At 40.0% G+C, this 22376-nt stretch overlaps 1 protein-coding gene across 1 annotated transcript in view; it reads right to left on the bottom strand.

The window, feature by feature from the left end:
* ABI3BP (ABI family member 3 binding protein) overlaps positions 1–22376 on the bottom strand; it is a 265954-nt gene that overhangs the window by 6630 nt on the left and 236948 nt on the right. Inside the window, exon 59 of the mRNA XM_065913797.1 lies at positions 17740–17848. Coding sequence (XP_065769869.1) covers positions 17740–17848 — 109 coding nt within the window. The remainder of the gene's footprint in view (positions 1–17739; positions 17849–22376) is intronic.

Below are 22376 nucleotides of genomic sequence, written 5' to 3'. Positions count from 1 at the left end.
CAGGTGCTTTGGCATACAATATTTTCCACAGATTAAGTCAGAGGCCTCATGAATTTATAAAAAAGAAAGAAAAATATCATCACACTAGGGAGAACTGAAAGTGGGAAAAAGAAACCACAGGCATCTGGACTTTGATTCAAGTGGGCAGTGCATTCCACACTAGGCCATGGCCACAAACCTCTGCTTTGGCCAAGTCTGATGGAATTATTTCAGTGCCTTTTTTATTTCACAGTTATTTACACTTCAGCCATATTTGTAGTATGGCCGCAAATATTGATAAGCTACTTTTGGGGGGGGGGGGGTTTGGCCACAATTTTATGACACTTGACAAGTTTTGAAGAAATCATTTTAAACTGAGTTTAATAGCTAGCATGGGAACTAAAAGGCACATGTTTTTGGCTGATTAAACGAAATATAAAAACAGTATATTTTAAAAGGCACAATTTTTCCCAAGAAGCACCTGTTGTCATAAGATTTATGACTAGGTATAAGAGTAATGTCTTACAGAGAGAATGGACTTATGGACATGGGGAGAGGGTGAGCTGTGAGGAAAGAGTAACATGGAGACTGACATCACCATGTGTAGAATAGAGAGCCAAGGGGAATTTGCTGTTTGGCTCAGGAAACTCGAATAGGGGCTGTGTATCAACCTAGGGGGTGGGATGGGGCTGGAGATGGGAGGGAGGATCAAATGGGGGGGGATATATGTACACCTATGGGTGATTCACGTTGAGGTTTGACAGAAAACAGAATTCTATAAGCAATTATCCTTCAATAAAAAATTTTTTAAAAAGTAATGTCAGAGAAAATATTGATTGCACATAGGAAATAAGCATAGCATTTTAGCTATGCAAAAATGCATGGAGAAGAAAGTTATTTGAAATAGAAAGTACAGAACAAAATTTCAAATAGAATATTTGGAAGATAAGAAACAAATATTAGGGAAAAAAGATGAAAAATGTGAGAAAATATGGGAGCGAGCAGATTATTTCAGGGAATATAAAACTAGTAGATTCTAGAAGAGAGAGGCGGGGAAAAGGAAGGTAGGAAATTACCGTACAAGGTTTTAAGTAACTTCCCAGAACTGAAAGACATGGGTTTCTAGGTTTAAAAGGCCTAATACTTGCCAAGCAATAAGAAAAAAAAGACTAATGCATAGAAATTGCAAAATTTTAGAGTACTAGGATAAAGACTAGATCTTAAATGTTTCTGAAAAGAAAATTGGTCACATTCAAAGAATCCAGAATCAGAATGACATGTGACAGCAACTCCAGAAGTTAAAAAACAATGGAACAATACTTTCCAAGGGTTCATGTTATCCTACAATCTCTGTTTAGCTAAACAGTATCAGAGTAAAGCACGGACATTTTCAGGCACATCAGACCCCAAAATGTCTTCTATAACCTCTCTTGAAGGTGTGTTTCTCAAGAAATGCCGGGAAGCAAGGGAGTAGACAGGGAAGCCATGGATATAGGAATTATCCTCAACATAGGAGAGAGACAAAAGATGATGGTGAGGGGTCCCAGGAGATGGTACTATGAAGAAACACATGGAGCAAATAGGTGCCTCGAATATTTGACCGTTTGGAGAAATAATCTAGACAGAACGGATTTAATTAACAGAAGAAACACCTAAAATAATTGAAAATGAGAGAGGGTGTGCTAAGATGTAATAGGAGGCCCCGAGCTCTCCTCCTCCCACGGACACATTGAGTGTACATCTGCTCACAGAGCAGTTCCCTCTGAAAGAGATCCAGAAAGTAGCTGAGCATCTGCTCCGCACTGGAGAAGTGAGAGAATACCCGTGTCAAGGTGGGTGGCAAGGGCTGGACACACTTGCCATAAATCCCACCCCCGACACAGCACCATGTAATCAAGAGGGGACTCCCAACTTCTTCCTGAGGAGCAAAGGGTTTAGAACCCACATCTAACATCTCGACTTTTAAGACTCTCACCTGAGGGATGGGTCCCCCAAGCACCTGGCTCTGAAAGCCAGCAGGGCTGGTGTTTATGAAAACCATACTGATATAGCAAATAAGCTGTTCTTACAAGTGCACGAGCAGTCACGATGGCTATGCCCTTAGTGGAGAGCAAAAGGGCAAAATCACCTGTTTTTCTGCCAGTGTTAAAAGACAATGCCTGAGGGTCAGGATTTTAATTTAGCAAGTATCGGAGGGCTATGATCTTCCCTGGAGACCAGGGAAGCCATTGGGAACTTGCTGATATCTCCCTGGAAGGAGGTTGTAACATGTTTGTGCCCGAAGTTTATAGCTTCCATCCAAAGGGATGAATCCTTGGATCACTTGACTCTGATAGCCAATGGGGCCTTGCATTCATGAGTCCCACAGGACTGTGGCAAAGAAGCAATTTTGAACTAGCTACTCCCCCAGGGCTCAGCACAGAGGGAGCAGGCAAAAACGCCCATCTTCCAGTTTTTCCCTGAAAGAAGTTTAACTGCATACTTTAAAAGCTGACACCTGAGGGTGAGGCTTCTAGTTTTAGCACATATTTAGAGACTGGCTGTGATCCTCTCCAGAGAAAGGGGAGTTGGCAGACACCTTCCCTGCCTTCTCCCTCCAGCCTGCTCCAACAATAAAAATAAATCACTAGCAGTTCCCTGGAAGGGACTTGTACAAATGTCTGAGTCTCAGCTATCACAGCTACTGCCCAAGGGATAGGTCTCCATGTTGCCTGCTCCGAGAGGCAGTTTGTGTTCATAAATACACAGGGCTAGCAAATAAAGAACCGGTTTTTAATGTACACAGAGCGCACTCTCCTACCCCACCCCACGCCGCGCCCCAACTGTATCCTGGGTTCAGCAGGCAAAACACAGCCATCTCCTAGCGTTTCCCTAGAAGGGGCTTAACTACTTAATTTCCCACCTGCTACCTACTGTTTGGCTCATAATCAGCCTGCATCTAGATGCTGACTGTGATTCTCCCCTTTGGGACACTGATGAGTTTTGGCACACCCCCAAATACTATGAGCCACTAAAGATAAAGTTGCTTGGACAATCTCAGAGGTTTGAGATACAAGTAGGAGCTCAGGTTGGGCTGATTCAAAAAGTTTATTTCCTACCTGAGACCATTCTATCATGACTGGGAGAGGTGGCTGTTTTATCTAATGTCTAGAAAGCAAACACTTCATAAAGAGTTCAAAGTAATAGTCATTAATACGCCTACCAAGGTCAGGAGAACAAAGTAACAGAAAATATTTAAAAGTGCCGAACCGGAAAACACAAAGTTAAGAGTGTAACACTTGACCTGAAAACTTCATCAGAGGAGTTCAACAACAGAGTGGATCGTGGGGAAGAAAGGGTGAGTGGATGTGAAGATGGGACTGTGAAATTCATCCAATCAGAGGAGCACCTAAAAAGAGACCTTAAGGGATGCATGAGACATCACCAAATGGACCAGTATATGCATTATATGAGTCCCAGAGGGGAGTGGGGAGAGGGAAAAAGAAAAGGGGCAGAAAGCTTATTCAAAGAAGTAACAGCTGAAAACTTCCCTAACCAGGGTAAAGAAACATTCAGACCCAGGAAAGCTAGAGAGTTCCAATGGAATCCAAAGAGCTCCATCCCAACATTAACAGACCTGCATTAATGATGATTAAATTTTCAAAAGTTAAAAATAAGGAAAGAATCTTAAAAGCAGCAGGGGAAAAGCAACTTGTTATGTACAATGGAGGTCCCATAACAATATCAGCAGATTTTTCAGCAAAAACTTTCAGGCCAGAAGAGAGCAGCATGATACAGACAAAAGTGCTTAATTTAAAAGAAAATCAGTGAAGTTGGTCTTCAGAATTGAAGGGAAAATAGAGTTTCCCAGACAAACAAAGGCCAAATCAGTTCATCACCACTACATCAGCCTTACAAGAATGTTAAAGAGATTTCTTCAAATAGAAATAGAAGGATGCTAATTAGTAACAGGGAAACATAAAAGTATAAAACTCAATGCTAAAAGTAAATATGCAGTTACACTTAGAGTAGTCTAATGCTAGAATTGTGGAGGGTAAATCACTTATAACTCTAATGTGAGAGTTAAAAAACAAACAAAAATGCTACAATAACTATAATTGCAATAACTTATTTATGTATATACAGTGTAAAAATGTAAATTATGACATAAAAACAAAATGTGGAGGGAAGAGTATAAAAAAATAGAGCTGGTGTGTGTTTGAAGTTGTCATTAACTTAAATAGACTTTATGTAAAATAGACTTATATTTTATGTGAATCTCATGGTAACTACAAAGTAATAACCAGTAATAGATATATATACAAAAAGAACAGAGTCACAGCATAGCCCTACAGAAAGTCATCAGATCACAAGGAAGAGAAGGAGAGATGGAAAAAGGAACAAAAGAATTACAAAACAAAATAGCAATGGTATGTCCATTTCTAACAATAATTACCGTAAATGTAAACGGACCAAACACTTTAATACTTCAAGATAGGTCAAATGTCAGGATGCAAGATAAGTATTAATAAATTTAAGAAAATTAGTATCATATACAGTATATTTTCTAACCAGAATGGTAAATAGAATTTGATTTAAAAGAAGGAATTGGAAAATTCACAGATATATGGAGATTAAACAACAAACATATGAATGAAAAACCAATGAGTCAAAGGAAAAAATCGAGAGCAATCAACATACATCTTGAGCCAAAGGAAAATGGAAAGACAACATAACAAAATTTATGGAGTGCCTCAAAAGCAATTCTATGGGGGAAAAAAAGGCAATTCTATGGGGGAAATTTATAGAAAATAAATTTAACAAATACCTATATTAAGAAAAAAAGATCTCAAACAACCTAACTTTACACCTCAAGGAACAAGAAAGAGAACAAGCTAAGCCCAAAGTCAGTTGAAGGAAGGAGATAACAAACAGCAGAGCAGACGTAAAAGAAATAGGGATCGGAAAACCAGTACAGAAGACCAGAAAACTAAGGGCTGGCTTTTCCAGAAGATACAGAGAACTGACAAACCTTTAGCTGGAGTAACAGAAAAAAGGGAGAGCTCAAGTAAAATCAGGAAATCAGATATGAAAGAGGAGACATTAAAACTGGCGCTACAGAAATACAAGGGATTGTAGGAGATCAATGAATAATTATGAACAATTATACACCAACAGATTGAATAACCTAGAGGAAATATATAAATTCTTAGAAACATAAAACCTATCAAGACTAAAGCAGGAAAGAATAGATCATTTGAGTAGACTAATTACTAGGAAGGAGATTGAGTCAGTGACCAAAAACTTCCTAAGAAACAAGAGCCCGGGACCAGATGTTTTTACTGGTGGATTCAATAATTAACACCAGCCTTTCTCAAACTTTTCCAATAAAGTGAAGGGGAGAGGGAAACTCCCAAATTCATTTTATGAGGCCAGCATTACCCTGCCAGATAAGGACATTACAAGAAAAGAAAATTATAATCCAATATTCTTGATGAAATATAGATGCAAAAATCCTCAACAAAATATTAGCAAACCCAAGTTCATCAATACATTAGAATGATCATAAACATGATCTAGTGGGATTCATTCCAAGAATGCAAAGATGGTTCAACATTCACAAATCAATGTGATATACCATGTTAACAAAAAGAGGGATAAAAAAACTATGATTTATATGACCTCAATAGATGCAGAAAAAGCATTTGACAAAATTCAACATTTTTTCTTGATAAAAACTCTCAACAAACTTGGTATACAGGGAAAATACCTCAAGATAATAAAGGCTTGTATGATAAGCCCATAGCTAACTTCATACTTAATGATGAAATGCTGCAAGCTTTTCCTCTCTCAGGAACAAGACAAGAATCCCTATTCTCACCACTTTTATTCAACATAGCACTGGAAGTCCTGGCTAGAGCAATCAGTCAAGAGAAGGAAATAAAAAACACCCAAATTGGAAAGGAAGAAGTAAATTTTTTTTCTATTTGCAGATGATGACATGATATTATATGTAGAAAACCCTAAACACTCAACCAAAAAGCTGCTAGAACTAATACATTTGGTAAAGTTGTAGGATCCTGTATTAATATGTAGAGATCTGTTGGATTGTCTATATACCAAAAATTATCAGAGAGAGAAATTAAGGAAACAATTTACAAACAATTTAGCCTCAAAATTTACCATAGCCTCAAAAACAATAAAATATTTAGGAATAATTTTATTTAAGGAGATGAAAGATCTGTACACTGAAAACTTTAAGACACTGGTGAAAGATATTGAAGAAGATACCAATAAAATGAAAGCTATTCCACATCCCTTATTTTATACCATACATACAACTCAGGTCAAAATGGTTTAAAGACTTGAACACAAAATCTGAAATCATAAAACTCGTCAAAACTAGTCAAATCCCTAAAGGAGGATGCCATCAAGGTTTTGCATTCATTATGTAAACAGATCTGAAAGACCCAGCAGTGACCACAGGACTGGAAAAGGTTAATCCTCATCCCAGTTTCCAAGAAGGGTAATACCATAGAATCATAGCACTGGAAGTCCTGGCTAGAGCAATCAGTCAAGAGATCGGACAGTTGCACTCATCTCCCATGCTGGTAAGGTCATGCTTAAAATCTTGCATGCTAGGCTTCAGCATTATGCAAACCAAAAACTTCCAGATGTCCAAGCTGGGTATAGACAAAGAAGAGGAACTAAAGATCACATTGCCAACATTTGCTGGATTAGAGAGAAAGCAAGGACATTTCAGGAAAAAACCATCTATCTCTGTTTCTTCAACTAGGCTAAAGCGTTTGACCGTGTGGATCGTAACTGTGGAAAGCTCTTAGAGAGATGGGAATACCAGACCATCTAACCTGTCTCCTGAGAAACCTGTTTGCAGGTCAAGAAGCAACAGTTAGAACCCTGTGTGGAACAACTGATTGGTTCAAGATCGAGAGAGGAGTACAACAGGGCTGTCTGCTGTCACTCCGCTTGTTTAACCTATACGCTGAGCACATTGTGAGAGATGCCAGGCTGGATGAGTGACAAAAGTTGGAATCAAGATAGGCGGGAGAAACAACCACCACCTCAGATATGCAGATGATACCACTCTAATGGCAGAAAGCGAAGAGGAACTAAAGCGCCTCAATGAGGGTGAAGGAGGAGGGTGAAAGAGTTGACTCAAGACTAAATATTAAAAATCTAAGATCGTGGCATCTGGCCCCATTACTGCATGGCAAATAGAAGGGGAAAAGGTGGAAGAAGTAACAGATTTCCTCTTCTTGGGCTCCAAAATCACTGCGGATGGTGACTGCAGCCATGAAATTAGAAGACAATTGCTTCTTGGCAGGAAAATGATGGCAAACCTAGACAGTGTGTTGAAAAACAGAGACATTACTCTGCTGACAAAGGTCTGTATGGTCAAGGCTATGGTCTTCCGAGTGGTCACTTATGGTTATGAGAGCTGGACCATAAAGAAGGCAGAACATCAAAGAATTAATACCTTTGAACTGTGGTGCTGGAGAAGACTCCTAAAAGACCCTTGGACATCAAGGAGATCAAATCAGTCAATCTTAAGGGAGATCAATCCTGAATATTCACTGGAAGGACTGATGCTGAAGCTGAAGCTCTAGTATTTTAGTCATCTAATGTGTACCCATGACTCATTGGAAAAGTCCCTGATGCTGGGAAAGATCGAAGGCAGAAGGAGAAGAGGGCATCAGAGGGTGAGAGTCTGGACGGCATCACTGATGCAATGAACATGAACTTGGGCAAACTTTGGGAGATGGTGAGGGGCAGGGAGGCCTGGCGTGCTGCAGTCCATGGGGTTGCAAAGAATCAAGCACAGCTAGGTGATTGAGAGCAACAACAAGCTCCTTTATATTAGTCTTGGTGGTAATTTTTGGATCTGACCCCAAAAGCAAAAGCAACAAAAGCAAAAACAAACAAGTGAGACTACATCAAACTGAAAATCTGTACAACAAAGGGAACCATCAACAAATGAAAAGGCAACCTATGGAATGGGAGAAAATATATGCAAATCATACATCTGGTAAGTGGTTAATATCCAAAATACATAAGAAACTCACACAACTCAACAGCAAAAAAGTCAATGACCCAACGGAAAAATGTGCAAAGGACATGAAAAGACCCCTTTCAAAAGAAGATATACAAATAGCCAATAGGCACATGAAATAATGCTGAAGACATCACTAATCATTGGAGAAAAGCAAATCAAAACCCCAGTGAGATGCTACCTGTTAGGATGTCTATTATCTAAAAGACAAGAGATAGCAAAAGCTGGTGAGGATATGGAGTAAAGGGAACCCTTGTGCACTACTGATGGGAATGTAAACCGGTACAGTCACTCTGGAGAACAGTATGGAGGTTCCTCAAGAGATAAAAATTATATTCTTTGCAGCCAAAGATGGAGAAGTTCTGTACAGTGAGCAAAAACAAGACCAGGAGCTGACTGTGGCACGGATCATGAACTCCTTATTGCAAAGTTCAGACTTAAATGGAAGAAAGTAGGGAAAACTGCTAGACCATTCAGGTATGACCTAAATCAAATCCCTTACAATTATACAGTGGAAGTGAGTAATAGATTCAAGGGATTAGATCTGATAGAGTGCCTGGAGAACTATGGACAGAGGCTTGTGACATTGTACAGGAGGCAGTGATCAAGATCATCCCCAAGAAAAAGAAATGCAAAAAGGCAAGATGGTTGTCTGAAGAGGCCTTACCAATAGCTGTGAAAAGAAGAGAAGCGGAAGGCAAAAGAGAAAGGGAAAGATATGCCTATTTGAATGCAGAATTCCAAAGAATAGCAAGGAGAGATAAGAAAGCCTTCTTCAGTGATCAATGCAAAGAAATAGAGGAAAACAGTAGAATGGGAAAGACTACAGATCACTTCAAGAAAATTAGAAATACCAAGGGAACATTTCATGCAAAGATGGGCTTAGTAAAGGACAGAAATGGTATGGACCTAAAAGAAGCAGAAGATATTAAGAAGAGGTGGCAAGAATACACAGAAGAACTATACAAAGAAAGATCTTCATGACTCAGATAACCACTCACCTAGAGCCATACATCCTGGAATGTGAAGTCAAGTGGGCCTTAGGAAGCATCACTACAAACAAAACTAGTGGAGATAATAGAATTTCAGTTGAGCTATTTCAAATCCTAAAAATTACGGTGTTGAAGTGCTGCACTCAATATGCCAGCAAATTTGGAAAACTCAGCAGTGGCCACAGGACTGGAAAAGGCCAATTTTCATTCTAATCCTGAAGAAAGGCAATGCCAAAGAATGTTCAAAATACCCACAGTTGCACTCATCTCACACAATAGCAAAGTAATGCTCAAAATTCTCCAAGCTAGGCTTCAAAAGCACATGAACCGAGAATTTCCAGATGTTCAAGATGAATTTAGAAAAGGCAGAGGAACCAGAGATCAAGTTGCCAATATCCGTTGAATCATTGAAAAAGCAAGAGTTCCAGAAAAACATCTACCTCTGCTTTATTGATTACTCAAAAGCCTTTGACTCTGTAGATCACAACAAACTGTAGAAAATTCTTCAAGTGATGAAAATACCAGACCATGTTACCTGCCTCCTGAGAAACCTGTATGCAGGTCAAGAAGCAACAGTTAGAACCAGACATGGAACAACAGACTGGCTCCAAATTGGGAAAGGAGCGTGTTAAGGCTGTATATTGTCACCCTGCTTATTTAACTTATATGCAGAGTACATCATGCAAAAGAGTCGGACACGACTGAGAGTGATCTGAACTGAACTGAATGATCCAGTAATCCCACCACTGAGTGTATATCCAAGGAAATGAAATCATTATCTTAAAAATATATCTGTACTCCCATGTTAACAGTAGCATTGTTCATTCTAGCCAAGGTGCCGAAACAAGTGTCCATTGATAGAAGAACGGATAGAGAAATTGTGAGGTACACAGCTAACCCTTGAACAGTGTAGGGATTACAGGTGCCAAGCCCCCGGTCAGGTAAAAATCTGAGTTATTGGTATCTCTGCCTCAAAAATGAAGGAATTGATAAATGATTCACCCAAGGGCAGAAAAACGGTTTGCATAGAGTCGGGACTCAAACCCTAGTTCTTTTGTTTCCACCTACTGTGACCTCTAATCAAACAAACTTTAAAGATTTGTAAAGTGAAAATGCAAGTACTGTATTTGTTGGAAAAAATCCACCTCTAAGTGGACTTTCGCAGTTCAAACTCATGTTGTTCAGGGTGACCTGCATGTATGTACGTGTATACACACACATACACGCACACAATGGAATATCATTCAGCTTTTAAAAATAAGTAAATCCTGTCATTTGCGACAACATGAATGAACCTGAGGGCATTATGTTATATGAAATGAGCCATGTGAGAGACAAATCATGCATGGTATCACTTATATGTGGATCTTTAAAAAAAAAAGTTAGAGACTTATAGAAACAGTAGAAAAGTGACTGCAGAGTTTGGGGAAATAGATGTTGGTAAAAGGGTTCGAACCAGCTGTGAGATGAATAGGATCTGAGGATCAAAAGTATAATGATGGCTGAAATACTGTATTATATAACTGAAGTTTGCCCACAGATTATAATTTAAATGTTCTTACCAGCTATAAAAAATAGTAAATATATGAGGCAATAGATCTATTAACTAATTCAGGGGACTCCTTTCATAATGTATATGTATATCAAATCAGCATGTTGTATACTTTAAATGTCTTACAATTTGATCAATTATAATACCTTGAAAAAGTTGGAAAATGAACAAAATTATTGAAAATGGTTGCTTCTGGCAAATAGAACTTAGGAATAGGAATGAACTGCTTTGTTGTATTTGAGTTTTAAAACCAAGTCCATCTGCTTCTGACAAAAGTGAAAATCAAACTTGAAAGGTATTTCTAAGACCTGCTTCATCAAAATGAGTATCTAAGTGGAGTACGGTCTAGGTGCAGCTGCAGTCAAGCTTTGGGGCCTCACGGAGGACAAGCCAAATGAACAGCCCTGGCAGAAGCCATGTCTGATCTTCCCCAGACGGTGATGGATTCAAACAAAAACCATCTTCCCAGTTGCCCATCAGAAGGCAGCATGGCGCTGCAGTGAAGGTCATGAGGTCAGGGGCCAGAAGGACTTGGGTTCACAGCTGCACTAATGTGTACCCTTAAGGTAAGTAACTTAATCACTCTGAGCCTCATATGTAAAAATGAGCATAATGGAATTTGTGAGGATACTATTAAATACAGTAATATTAACCTCCCAAGTGTATAAAAGTACCTGTGAGATTCTTAAGAGGCTTAAATGAAATGATGCATGTAAATTTAAGGTACCATGCCTATAGTAAGTCATTATAAATATTCTCTAACATTATATTTATATCCCTAAAGAATTTTTTTAAAAGGTGCTTCTATTCTTGGGGAATTTGAGAAACCCTACCATAGAACTCTCAAGGCAGAACTATGTCCACAAACTTGTGTTTGTAAAAGGGATAAGAAGGGCATCTGTGGTTTACAGGCAAAACTGTCAGAGATGAGGAAGCGCCACCCTTCAGGATCTAGCCTGAGGCTAACCTCCAGGTCCGGTTAGGGCAGACACATCTTTCTGTCATCTCTCTGGCTTCTCTTCCTCTGCTCATCTCTATAATGATTTCCCCCTATTTTTACCCATAACATAGAGCTGAATGATAATTTTCATTATTTGGTAAACTTAACAAAAGCTCATAAACCTCAAGCAACCACTTTTTATATAGAAAGGCCACCCGGTAGCTCTTTGCTGGTTTGAAATGTTTTGTTAGCTGATTTGACCCCTCGTGTCATTTTGAAATATCTGGGCCCCATTCGGGTTGGGTTTCAGTCAGAGGGAAAGAAAGGAAGGGGGTGGTAGCAAAAAAAGAGTAAGGGCCGTGGAATGGGGAGCCGGTGAGCAAACCCGCCAGCTCTTCAAGGACTGCAGGACTGCGGACAGGATTTCTGGATACCTGCCACATGCAGGCAGCTGCTGCCTGGGAATGCAGTGGAGAAGTAAAGGGCAGAGCTGCGGGGATGCTGCGAGGACGAAATAAGCCGAGGTCTGACAGAAGAGAGTGGCTCAGGGATCGGGGGTCATTAACCAGCTGCCCAGGAGGTCCGTGAGGACAGTCCTTTTATCTCGCATTTCTGTAGGGGGATACACGCATTTCAGATCTGGGTTGCTCTCTAATACTGAAGTGTTGCTAAGTGTATCTTGCACCCCCTCCCTAAATACTAAGGAATTTGAAAGTGCAAAGTAATAAAAATAATCCAGTGATGTGAAAAGAAGAATTGCTCTCTTTATAGGCTAGTGGAGTTCCATGCTCTTTGCTGTTGCAAACCCGAGCAATCAACTCAGTTTCTTCTTTCTTTAATGAGGAAGTCATTGTTCTGTGGCTGCTCAGACCTACAGTAAAACTAAAAAAAAAAAAACAAAAAAACCCAAAAAACCCGCCTCATGCTCTGGTAGCTTATTTTATTCCTTTCTATAAAGCCGATGAGAAGAGATACTGAAAAGTTAATACAGACTGCAGAGACTAGAATTTCACAAAAACCTGACGAATAAGGTCATAATGGCCATTCCACATGCCTGCTTTGTTCTATCAGATTTACAGTTTACAAGAAGTTGCTGCCTCTATTCCAGTTTATTTTTAATGCCAAGATTTAAGTCATATAGCATAAACAACAGCCCCAAACTATCTTTGCTGTCAGCTACAGGAAACTTGGGTAGGTTTTAATCTTGGAGGAAGAACTATTCTCCAGGATCCTCCCAAGCCACAGACGACAGTAGAAGTGCTTAAGCCAGTTAAGTAAACTTGATTTATCTTAATTACCAGACAGAATGCATTTTCCATAGGAAATTGCTGGACCACATGTATGTCTGGCACACACAGAGAATTCTTCAGTTTCTTAGCCAAGTGGGGAGAGACATGGGCTTAGACGAAGAGAAGAGTGGGATACAAGGGCTCCGTCAGTGGACAGTGATTGTGTGTAAATCCACATTCCCCAACTAGCTCAGCAGGAAGAGCCAGGCCTGTCAATGAATTACCAAAATGTGTGCTGAAAATAACTTGTCTGAAAAGAAATTGCAGACCACAGACATAGATTCAAAGCAAAAATGGTTTATCAGGGCACACCTGCTCACTGTAAGACAGACCCAGGTTTTGGTTTTATTTTCAGTTCATTTTATTTCCCTTTTATTCTGTGATGGTTTCAGATAGCATTAAGATTAGGTTATTTTAGATCTGGGAGAGACTTTAAGGTCAATTAGCCCGCAGTTCTGTCCATTTAAGCAGTGGTGCAACACTTATTTTTTAAGTCACATACTTTATCATATCTTCTGTTCATGGAACTAAACATAACCATAGTGGTCTTTGCAAACAAAGTGGTTGGCTACAGACAGGAAAGGCTCTTCTTAATCCTTTCTTTTAGTTCAACGAGAGGCACACAGTGAAGCTTCATGGGGAAAATCAATATTGGAGAGTGGGCCAGATGGGTACTGTTTCAACGGACACCAGCATCTCTACACTGTCTTTGTATTTTAGGGGTGGAGGGTGGAAGGGGGGGATCCTCCAGAGAAAGAGCTGGAGTTATGCTCCCGCTGCTCATCTCTGTTCATGGATCCTGTCACTTGACTTTGCGCTCCTGGCTTCCCGCAAACAGCGCCTCTGCCCTCCGTACACTGGTCACCCCCGCTGCGAGCAGCCGCCAGCGAGGCTGGGCCTGTCCTCACTGTGATGCTTGGGCGCTGTGCCGGGTTCCCCAGGGCCCCTGGCAGCCCTCCGGTCCAGGGACAGCAACACCGCACGCCGGCTGAGCCGCCGAACTCTGCCAGGGGCGGGACAGCGGCTGGTGTATCCAGCCGTGATGGCCATCCCATCAGATTTACCATTTACAAGACATTGCTACCTGTATTCCACTTTAGTGCCTAGACTGAAGTCTCTTACTGTGGGTTAGTTTTCAAGCTTCTCCAGAGTAAATAGCAGCCTGGCTACATCACTAAACACAGGCGGGAGAAGGTAGCATCGTCTGCTGTCTTTTTGGTTCTAGAGTAGTGTGTGAACATTTAGAATTTTTAACCCCAAAGCCTCTGTAGATCTCTTTTCTCTGCCTTGATTATGCAGGTTAGATGTTCTAACACCAACCTGTACCCACCCATGTCACTGTTTAACGATTAGCCAGTAATTATGACCTGTTTTTAAAGCTCCTGTTATTTAGTCAGGACGAATGATGGAAAAGGTGACTAAAAACCAGTTCTTTACATGTGTCTCCTAGAATGGGAACAAAGCTATTGATATTCTCTCAGAAGTTGTTATCTTCCAGCTTTTCAAATAGGGAATTCCAGAAGCTCATGGAGGAATTTTAACAGCTATCGTTCAGAGTTGGCCTATGTGAGGAATTTACTGTATATTTTGACTCAAATTTTTCCACAAGGGATGAAATGTGATTAAAGCCATTCTTTATAGCTAATAAAAACCACCTATTAACTGCATCCCGTACATACTTCCTCTTTATTTTACAGGGTGTCTCTTATTTGCATCGATCTTGGGTCATGATTGGGGCAGAAAAGATATAGTGGTAAGGAACCTTGCCTTTACCACGTAAGAAAATATGAAAAAAGTTTGTAACAAAAGACCCAACAAGCAATTTTATTATGCCTGCTGCAGCCTCACTACCAGTGGTGACTTTGAGGACTGCCTGTATTTTACCTAAGTTGGGCACATGGAGGTCGCAGGGGTCCTCCTTAGAAGGCATATTGATGGTGGACAGGAGACAAGCAGGACACAGGTGACAGCAGTGGGATAAAGGTGAGAGGTGGCATCTGAGTCCAAGGCAAACTCCAAGAACAAGCAGCATGAGTCCCACAACAATTATAACTGGAAACTAGACATGAACCTCATGACTTGACAGGTCCTGTGATTCCAGAGTGAAATCCAGCTCAGCCCTAAGGCACTTCTCTCGTATGTCCCCATCTGACCAATTCGATCAGATGCCACAATGGTACTCACGCAAGAAATGAACAAAAAGTTCTTTGTAGTTAGATGTGTCCTACCAACTACTCATTACAAGTAGCGTTAGTATCAGGACTGATTATTCTAAATAAAGAAAAGTCAGAAGGCAAGCTAAGATGAAAATCAGAGCAAGGTACCCCCCAGTTCCCATGCTTCAAGGTCTCCCCACCACTTGACCACATTCCCCGATCTGGCATTGAAAAGTGAGGGTGCTGAGTCATCAGTCATGTGCAGCTCTTTGCGATCCCATGGACTGTAGCCCGCCAGGCTCCTCTGTCCACAGGATTCTGCAGGCAAGAATACTGGAGTGGGCTGCCACTCCCTTCTCCAGGGGATCTTCCAGACCCAGGGATTGAACCTGGGTCTCTCACATGCCAGGCAGATTCTTTACCATCTGAGCCAAGATCTGGCATGGAAGGCCCTCCCTAACTTGGCTTCTGCTTCTCGTTGCTTCCACTTCTCTCCACGTTTCGCCCCTCACACTGGTGAAAACAGCCTGCTTTTCGCCACGCACAGCCACACCATGTCTGGCCCCTGAGCTGACACGCGTTCTTCTCTCTGACCTTCCTTTCTCTTCCCACAGTCACCTGGCTGGCTCCTGCCTGTTCATCACGCCTCAGTCCACGTGTCACCGCCTCCAGGAAGTTTGCCTTTCCTCTGCTTCCCCAGGCTTTGTGACACACCACCCGCTCTGGGCTCCCACCGCCTCTGGTGCAGACTTCCACCTGAACTCTGGGCACTGTGTGCAATCATCGGCCGGGAACGATCTGCCCTGCTGGCCTGGAGCTCCTCAAAGGCAGGCCGGGTGTTCACCCCTGTGTGTGGGCACAATGCGAGGCACAGGGCTGACCACATCACTGGCACCAGGTAAATGTTAGCTGAATGCAGACGCAAACCTTTCACAAATAAGCTCTGTTTCAAATGTCCCTGGCATAACTGTGTTCTACCTCTGCTCATGAGCTAATAGGTGCACCGTGAAACCTGGGAACAGCCTGATTCAGAAGCAGAACACAATGAACACTTAGAAATTGGATGCCCTTCAGTGTACTACATGGCTCACTTTTTTTAAAGTGGAATAAAAAGCAAGGTCTGTAAATCCAAGTCCACCTACTAAAAAGTCCGAATTAAATGACCTTCACTCTTTCACTGTTTCCTTAAAACGCATTACGGTAAAAAATAGGGCTTCTCCCTGCTAATCTGGCTAAGGAAGCAGAACCAAGATCATCAAATGGGCTTTTACTGAGATACATGCTAATTTTGGCCAACCAAAATGGCAACCCACTCCAGAATTCTTGCCTGGAAAATCCCACGGATGGAGGAGCCTGGTAGGGTATAGCCAGTCCGTGGGGTCACAAAGAGTCGGACACGACTGAGCGACTTTTCAATCTCTTTAAGAAAACTAACATTTACAAAATTTTCCATATTATGAGTCAAAATAGGTAACTTTAAGGGAAAAAACCCCACACTTGTGGAAAGATGTTACTCTTGCAGTATCGGACTATAGTTAATATACAGCAGAACATCTCTAATGAGTTAGATGCTTCCTTTTCCCCTAAAAAGATCAGGAGTCTCCCTGCTGTTGGAGCCAAACAGGTTCTTCTAACACCCAATTCAATTCAGTCGGATGACAATGAGAGATACGAGAAATAAAATATGACCAAACAAAAACTCTGATGCTGAAGTTTCACGTTTCACCATCGCTGATTTTTTCAACATGGAGGATCTTCATCAGGTTATGAAATACTCATTCTTGAAAAACTCCTCAGTCTGGAATATTGATCTGTTTGCCTGGTGTACTATAACTTAAGATGTCAGGATTTCTTTTTTGTTGTTGTTTTATACGGAAAGCAGGGACAGTTTATCAAATGGTGTTTTGGAGTCTGAGGGAAGAAAGTGATTTCCCACAGAGCAAAATTCAGTCCAGACATAAGTTTAGCACTTTGGCCTTTTTAAGGCAGTATTTGGCTATATCCATTTGAGCGTCTGCTCGAGTAATACATTTGATGATTTAGCCGTATAAAACAAACACAAGACCAAGACCCCCTTCCCTACTACATTTTTAGAAATGTCTAAGGCTCTTATTTTTCTTGCAGCAATAGAATAAACTGATAAATTATTATATATTTTAGATTTGAAAAGGAATCACAAAACTATACAGCAAGATAAACAACTTGGTATCAATGTGTAATAAGGGATGCCAACAAAAGTTATTATTGAACAGTTAACATATGCCCATTTAAACAAAATCTATTCTCATTGGTCTGTAATAAGAAGACCCCAAAGCCAATGAACGCTGTCTGAGACTAGCCTGTAACTATTTTAAGCATCAGCTCTTACAAATGTTTACCTACATTTGTGACGTGACTTTTGTTTCCCTGCCCTCCTCTTCCGGCACGTGCTTCAAATCTAGTTTATACCGTCCACACTCCAGTTTTCTCTGGTCTGTAGACTTTTCCTCCTCTAAACTTTGGTATTTAATATCAATGTTTGATATTAATGGCCTTCCACCTCTCCGTGTCCCCAGCTCTAATGTCAGCTTACAAGACCGACTTGTCAATTCTTGGATCCCCACCAGTCAGTTGCATATTTGCAAACCATGACTCTAGGAGTCTCTAGTGCTGTGTACAGAAAGCCAAAGAATGAAATGCAGACTAGACCCTCCTTCAGATGGAGAAGGATGATGTCATTTCCCGCCTTTGTTATGATTTTTACACTCTCCGAATTCACCTGTAATAGCACCGGTGGCTTACCTTGTGTCTGGTTTTAGATTTTCTACTGTGGAGAAGGTTTGATTTGTTGTTTGGATGGACTTGTTCTTCCCACTGAATGATCCATTTTCTCTGGATATAACTTCATATTCTGAAAAGCAAAAAGGCCAGCAGACACTTGTCTATATGCTCTGGCAAACTGAATGTTCTTGAAGCTACCAACCTAAAAAGTCACTCTCATAAAAGTGAGCAACTGAGACTGCAGGCCTGAGACCTACTGACCATACACGTTAGCAACTTCCAGATGGAGATTATCACTTGATGGGGAGGTCCCAAAGCATCTGGGGAGTTGCTCATGGACCATTTTTGTCTTCTCTCTACCGGAGCAGGAAAGGCTGCCTGGCAACCGTGTAAAGTGATGACACGCCGGTGGTAGCACTGTATATGGGTAACCTATCATTCTGATACGTAAGGCAGATCATCTGCCATTGCTGGAAAGTCCAGTGCAGTTTTGTAAGAAACATTCTATGAGGAGTGGTGCTTCAGCAGAAGCACAATTCCTGCTCATCGGGCTTTCTAACATAGCTGGGAAATGGTCACTGATGACGTGGTACTGCTGCAAAGAACAGTTAAAACCATAGCAGCAAAAAAATATTTAACCAAATAATGAACTACACTCTCGCAGAGTCCATTATTTTGAACTACAGAATTACAAGATTTTGGTACCTACTGCTTATGTAAGTTACATAGGTCTTGTACATACTGCTTATATAAGCCCCCTTGATAATTATCCTTGAATTAAAACAAAATGAAACTTTGCCCTTCAAGTCTGCAGAGAGATCTGTATACACTTACCTAAAGGATAGCTTTCTATGAACTCACAGGGCTAATCAAAAGAGAAAGACTTTCCGAACAAGAGAATATAATTTACTGATTTGTTTTCCCTGCTGTCACTTGGGATTTAGTTTAATCCATGTGATGAGATCATGAAGAGGATTACAAAAATCAAACAAAAAACAACAGACCACCACAAAAGCCCACTCAAAAACAGTTCTGTCAATATGAAGAAATACACAAATGGTGGGCCTCGGGGAAAGTGGGAAGGCTGTGAGTTACTGGGACTCAAGCTGTTAGCGCTGAGACCAAAGATAGGAGATAATACTAGAAATAAAGCTGAAATTATAGGATAACTCGTGGAGACTTATAATCACCAATTTTAATTTGGGAAGGATCTTTAATGGTAAATTAAAAACATCCAAGATGGAGGACCACCTTTTCAGAATAACTTCCTATAACCATCCTTCTGAAAATTTTAAATTAGACTAGAAGGCAATGGTCATTGTATCTGAACACAGGAATCCAGCTTTTAAAAGACTAATGGCTGATATTTAGTATGTCTTCTGCAGACTCTCTGCTCCCAATCCATGTGTCAGCTGACTTTCTGTTCTAACAGAGCATGGACATCGAGGGAGAGGGAGCATCCGGAATTCAGATATTCAAATTATACTTTTCCCTCAGCCATAAAGGGGCAGTTACTAGAAAAAGAAGGGAGTAATTAGCTTGGAAGCAAAACAGATAGCTGTAAAAAGTGGAAACTGCGTGACTTAATGGAAAGAAACAGACCAAGCCACTTGCCTGGATCTCAGGCAAGTGAATTTTCCCATCTGTAAAATGTCCATAGTGTCTCTCCATAGTGTTGCTCGTAGGGATTAAAGCAGGAACATATGAAAAGTGCTTAATAGTATTTTGCTCAACAGGAGGTACCTATTATTATTATGTCTTTTATTATTCTTTATTATCCCTGAGTTGTATCTTAAAACTTGAAAATTTGAAAGATTCCAGTTCAAAAGATTCAAGTGCTGATTAGTCATTGAAAGAGCAGTTTATATGACATTCCAGTTGGTTTATCCATGAAAGCAGTCACCTTCAAAAAACATCTTTGGGTCATTCCTAATGCTTAAATGTTAATTTAATATGATGTTAGTCCTGAAACTTTGGAGTTTTCAAAATGGATCTAGAAGTTCTCTTCATAATTAAAAAGGTATTTAGAGTTCTTCTCAGAATTCTTGTTTTAGAATGTGTGTATCTTTCCTTTTTAATTTTTTAAAGTGATAATAGCTTTTTCATAAATGCACCAACATTCTAAAACTCTACCACCAACAACAAAAAAGTGTGTGTCCATATTTCTTATTTTAAGATAGGGGATTTAAGATAGGGATTTAAAAAATAGTTTCTTTAAGAGTAAGGATATAAGAAAATCTACAAAGAACCAACACCAAATACAAGGTCTCTTTTACCCCCGTGGGAGGGTTTTAACCCCCTTATGAGATAATTCGCTTAGAAAATAATCACTTATTATGAAGACTGGGACCATCATAGCCCGGTCAGTGCAGCATGAAAGTAATAATGGTGATGCTGCTGCCAGTCCTACTGTTGCTGCTGCCGACAAATGTGAACTTAACAGCTTCTAATTTATGCTGCATGAATTCTCTGTTAAGTTTTACACCCACAACAAATTGATAACAATGGGAATTATTATTATTACAAATAAAAAACTGGAAGTTCAAAGAGGCTAATTATAGATTCAAGTTGCATTATTTAGAACACACCCGGTCTGCGATTGAAATCTATGTCCGCATGCTCTTGACATATCACAAAATGATAACTTATGACTAACTTAACTTTAAGTTGTCCAAGGATCTAGGCTATGGCCAATCTCTATGGTGTACTTATTTCTACTTTAGTGTAGAAGGGTCACGGAGAAGCATCAGAATTTGGATGTATTTACTAGAGGTGAATACATGCCTATCAATGAAAAGAAAGATTACTGAGAGAAGTCAACTAGGAAAATGAAGAATATGTTCACTCTCTTTTGTTACCTTTCTTAATCCTTTCCTGAAAAACCATTTCTAATGATACAGGAGTTAATCTCTGTATTATCTGAGCTACTGGTTTATAAAAGATTATGTTTGAAATCAAGTGGCATGCAATGGAAAAAAATAGATCATCAGGGTATATGGTTCAATGTTTAAACACTAAGTAAATAATGACTAAATACTGACTTATTTCTATGTATAAAGTATTATTATTATGGGTGTGGTCCTTATCCATGAAAATTGTCGTAAGTCCAGTATCTAGTGAAAGATCTCAACAGCTCATTAACATTTAATAATGTTAATAATAATGTTAAAACTAATTGGTTAGATAAAGTATATCCTATTTATGATACTTTGAGATTACAGATTTATGTCATTTTAAAAAGCTATATGATAAAAGGAAAATACAGAAAGGAAAACCCTGCTGTTTTCAAAAGTTAAATCATAGCCAAATGAATGTGTATTAGATTATTAGACATATTAGATTGACCAATGCCAATTTGATGTTCTGTATCTTTAAGGGAAGTGAAATTTTTATAAATCGGTTGGTCTTGTGAGAACTAAGTCTCAAGACTATTACAGGAACTCCTTATTAGCACTGCATATGGATTGAGAATTTTGAATCTTTTAATACATATAGATAATCAATACTTAGAAATTGATTGATTTTTAGATATTGGGATGATAGTACCTACTGGCATAATCCCAAGTAAAGAAGACTAGTCAAAACTGAGAAAGGAAATTGACAAAACATGTTTTTTTTTCCTTTTTAAAAAAGACCAGCTAAGCAAAGATAAACTGCTGAATTTGCACAAACTCTGGGAGATAGTGAAAGACAGGGAAGCCTGGTATGCTGCAGTCCACGGGATCGCAAAGAGCTGGACATGACTTAGGAACTGAAAAACAACAAGCTGCTTACGCTGGAAGCTGCCCAGACTAAATGGTTTTGTCTGAGGAGAAATAGCTGCTGTTTTCTCCTTTATTTAAAGATAAGTTCCTGGCAGCTTCTGCGTCTCCCCACTCCTCACCTTGCCCTGCGGACTGCTCTGTCCTCCCGCTGACAGCCTCCCAGTGGCCCCCGTTCCACCCGCATGCACCCACAATATTTGCTTCACCCTCTAGCTGATCGGGGTGGTTAGTCATCCCACCCTCCCCTCTTCTCTCTACTCCGACTCTCTTGTTCACTATGGAAAATTAAAATCCCACAAAACAAAAAGAGTGACTCAGAGTTTTTTATTTTTCATCATCATTTTTATGAGGAGTAGCAAAATCAAAATTCTCTGAGATGGGCAGAAAATTGACCAGAACAGAATTTTTACAAACCATACCTGTGGCTGATTCATGCTGACGTACAGCAGAAATCAATACAACATTGTAAAGCCATTATCTTCCAATTAAAAATAAATTTAAAGAAAAAAAACTCTCAGAAAATGACTGAAATAATGTTTAGCCTGCTTCACAGTTCTAGGTCAATCTAGAAATTGGGATGGTGAAAGGAAAATTGATTTAAATACTATTAGCAGTGGCAACTTCTCATATGTCAGTTGTAATTTTCTGGTAATGAAAAGACTAGATATACCTTCCCATTGATAAAAAGTTCTGAGAGGAGAAAGAAGATATATAACTTAAAGAGATCTGCTAGGTTAACAGAGAGACCATAACCAGGACGAAGACGATCTTTCCCATCTTACAGCACTTTTGAAAATCATCTGCGACAGAGACAGCAGAACTCTGCAGGGACCTGCTGTTCCTGGGATACATCACCCAGGGTCACAGTCGGACTTAAGGTACCACGTTCCCAGA

This window comes from Muntiacus reevesi, chromosome 21, assembly GCF_963930625.1.
Source record: "Muntiacus reevesi chromosome 21, mMunRee1.1, whole genome shotgun sequence".
Classification (NCBI taxonomy): Eukaryota; Metazoa; Chordata; class Mammalia; order Artiodactyla; family Cervidae; genus Muntiacus; species Muntiacus reevesi.
Note: the sequence above shows the minus strand (reverse complement) of the source record. Positions and strands in the feature narration are given on the sequence as shown.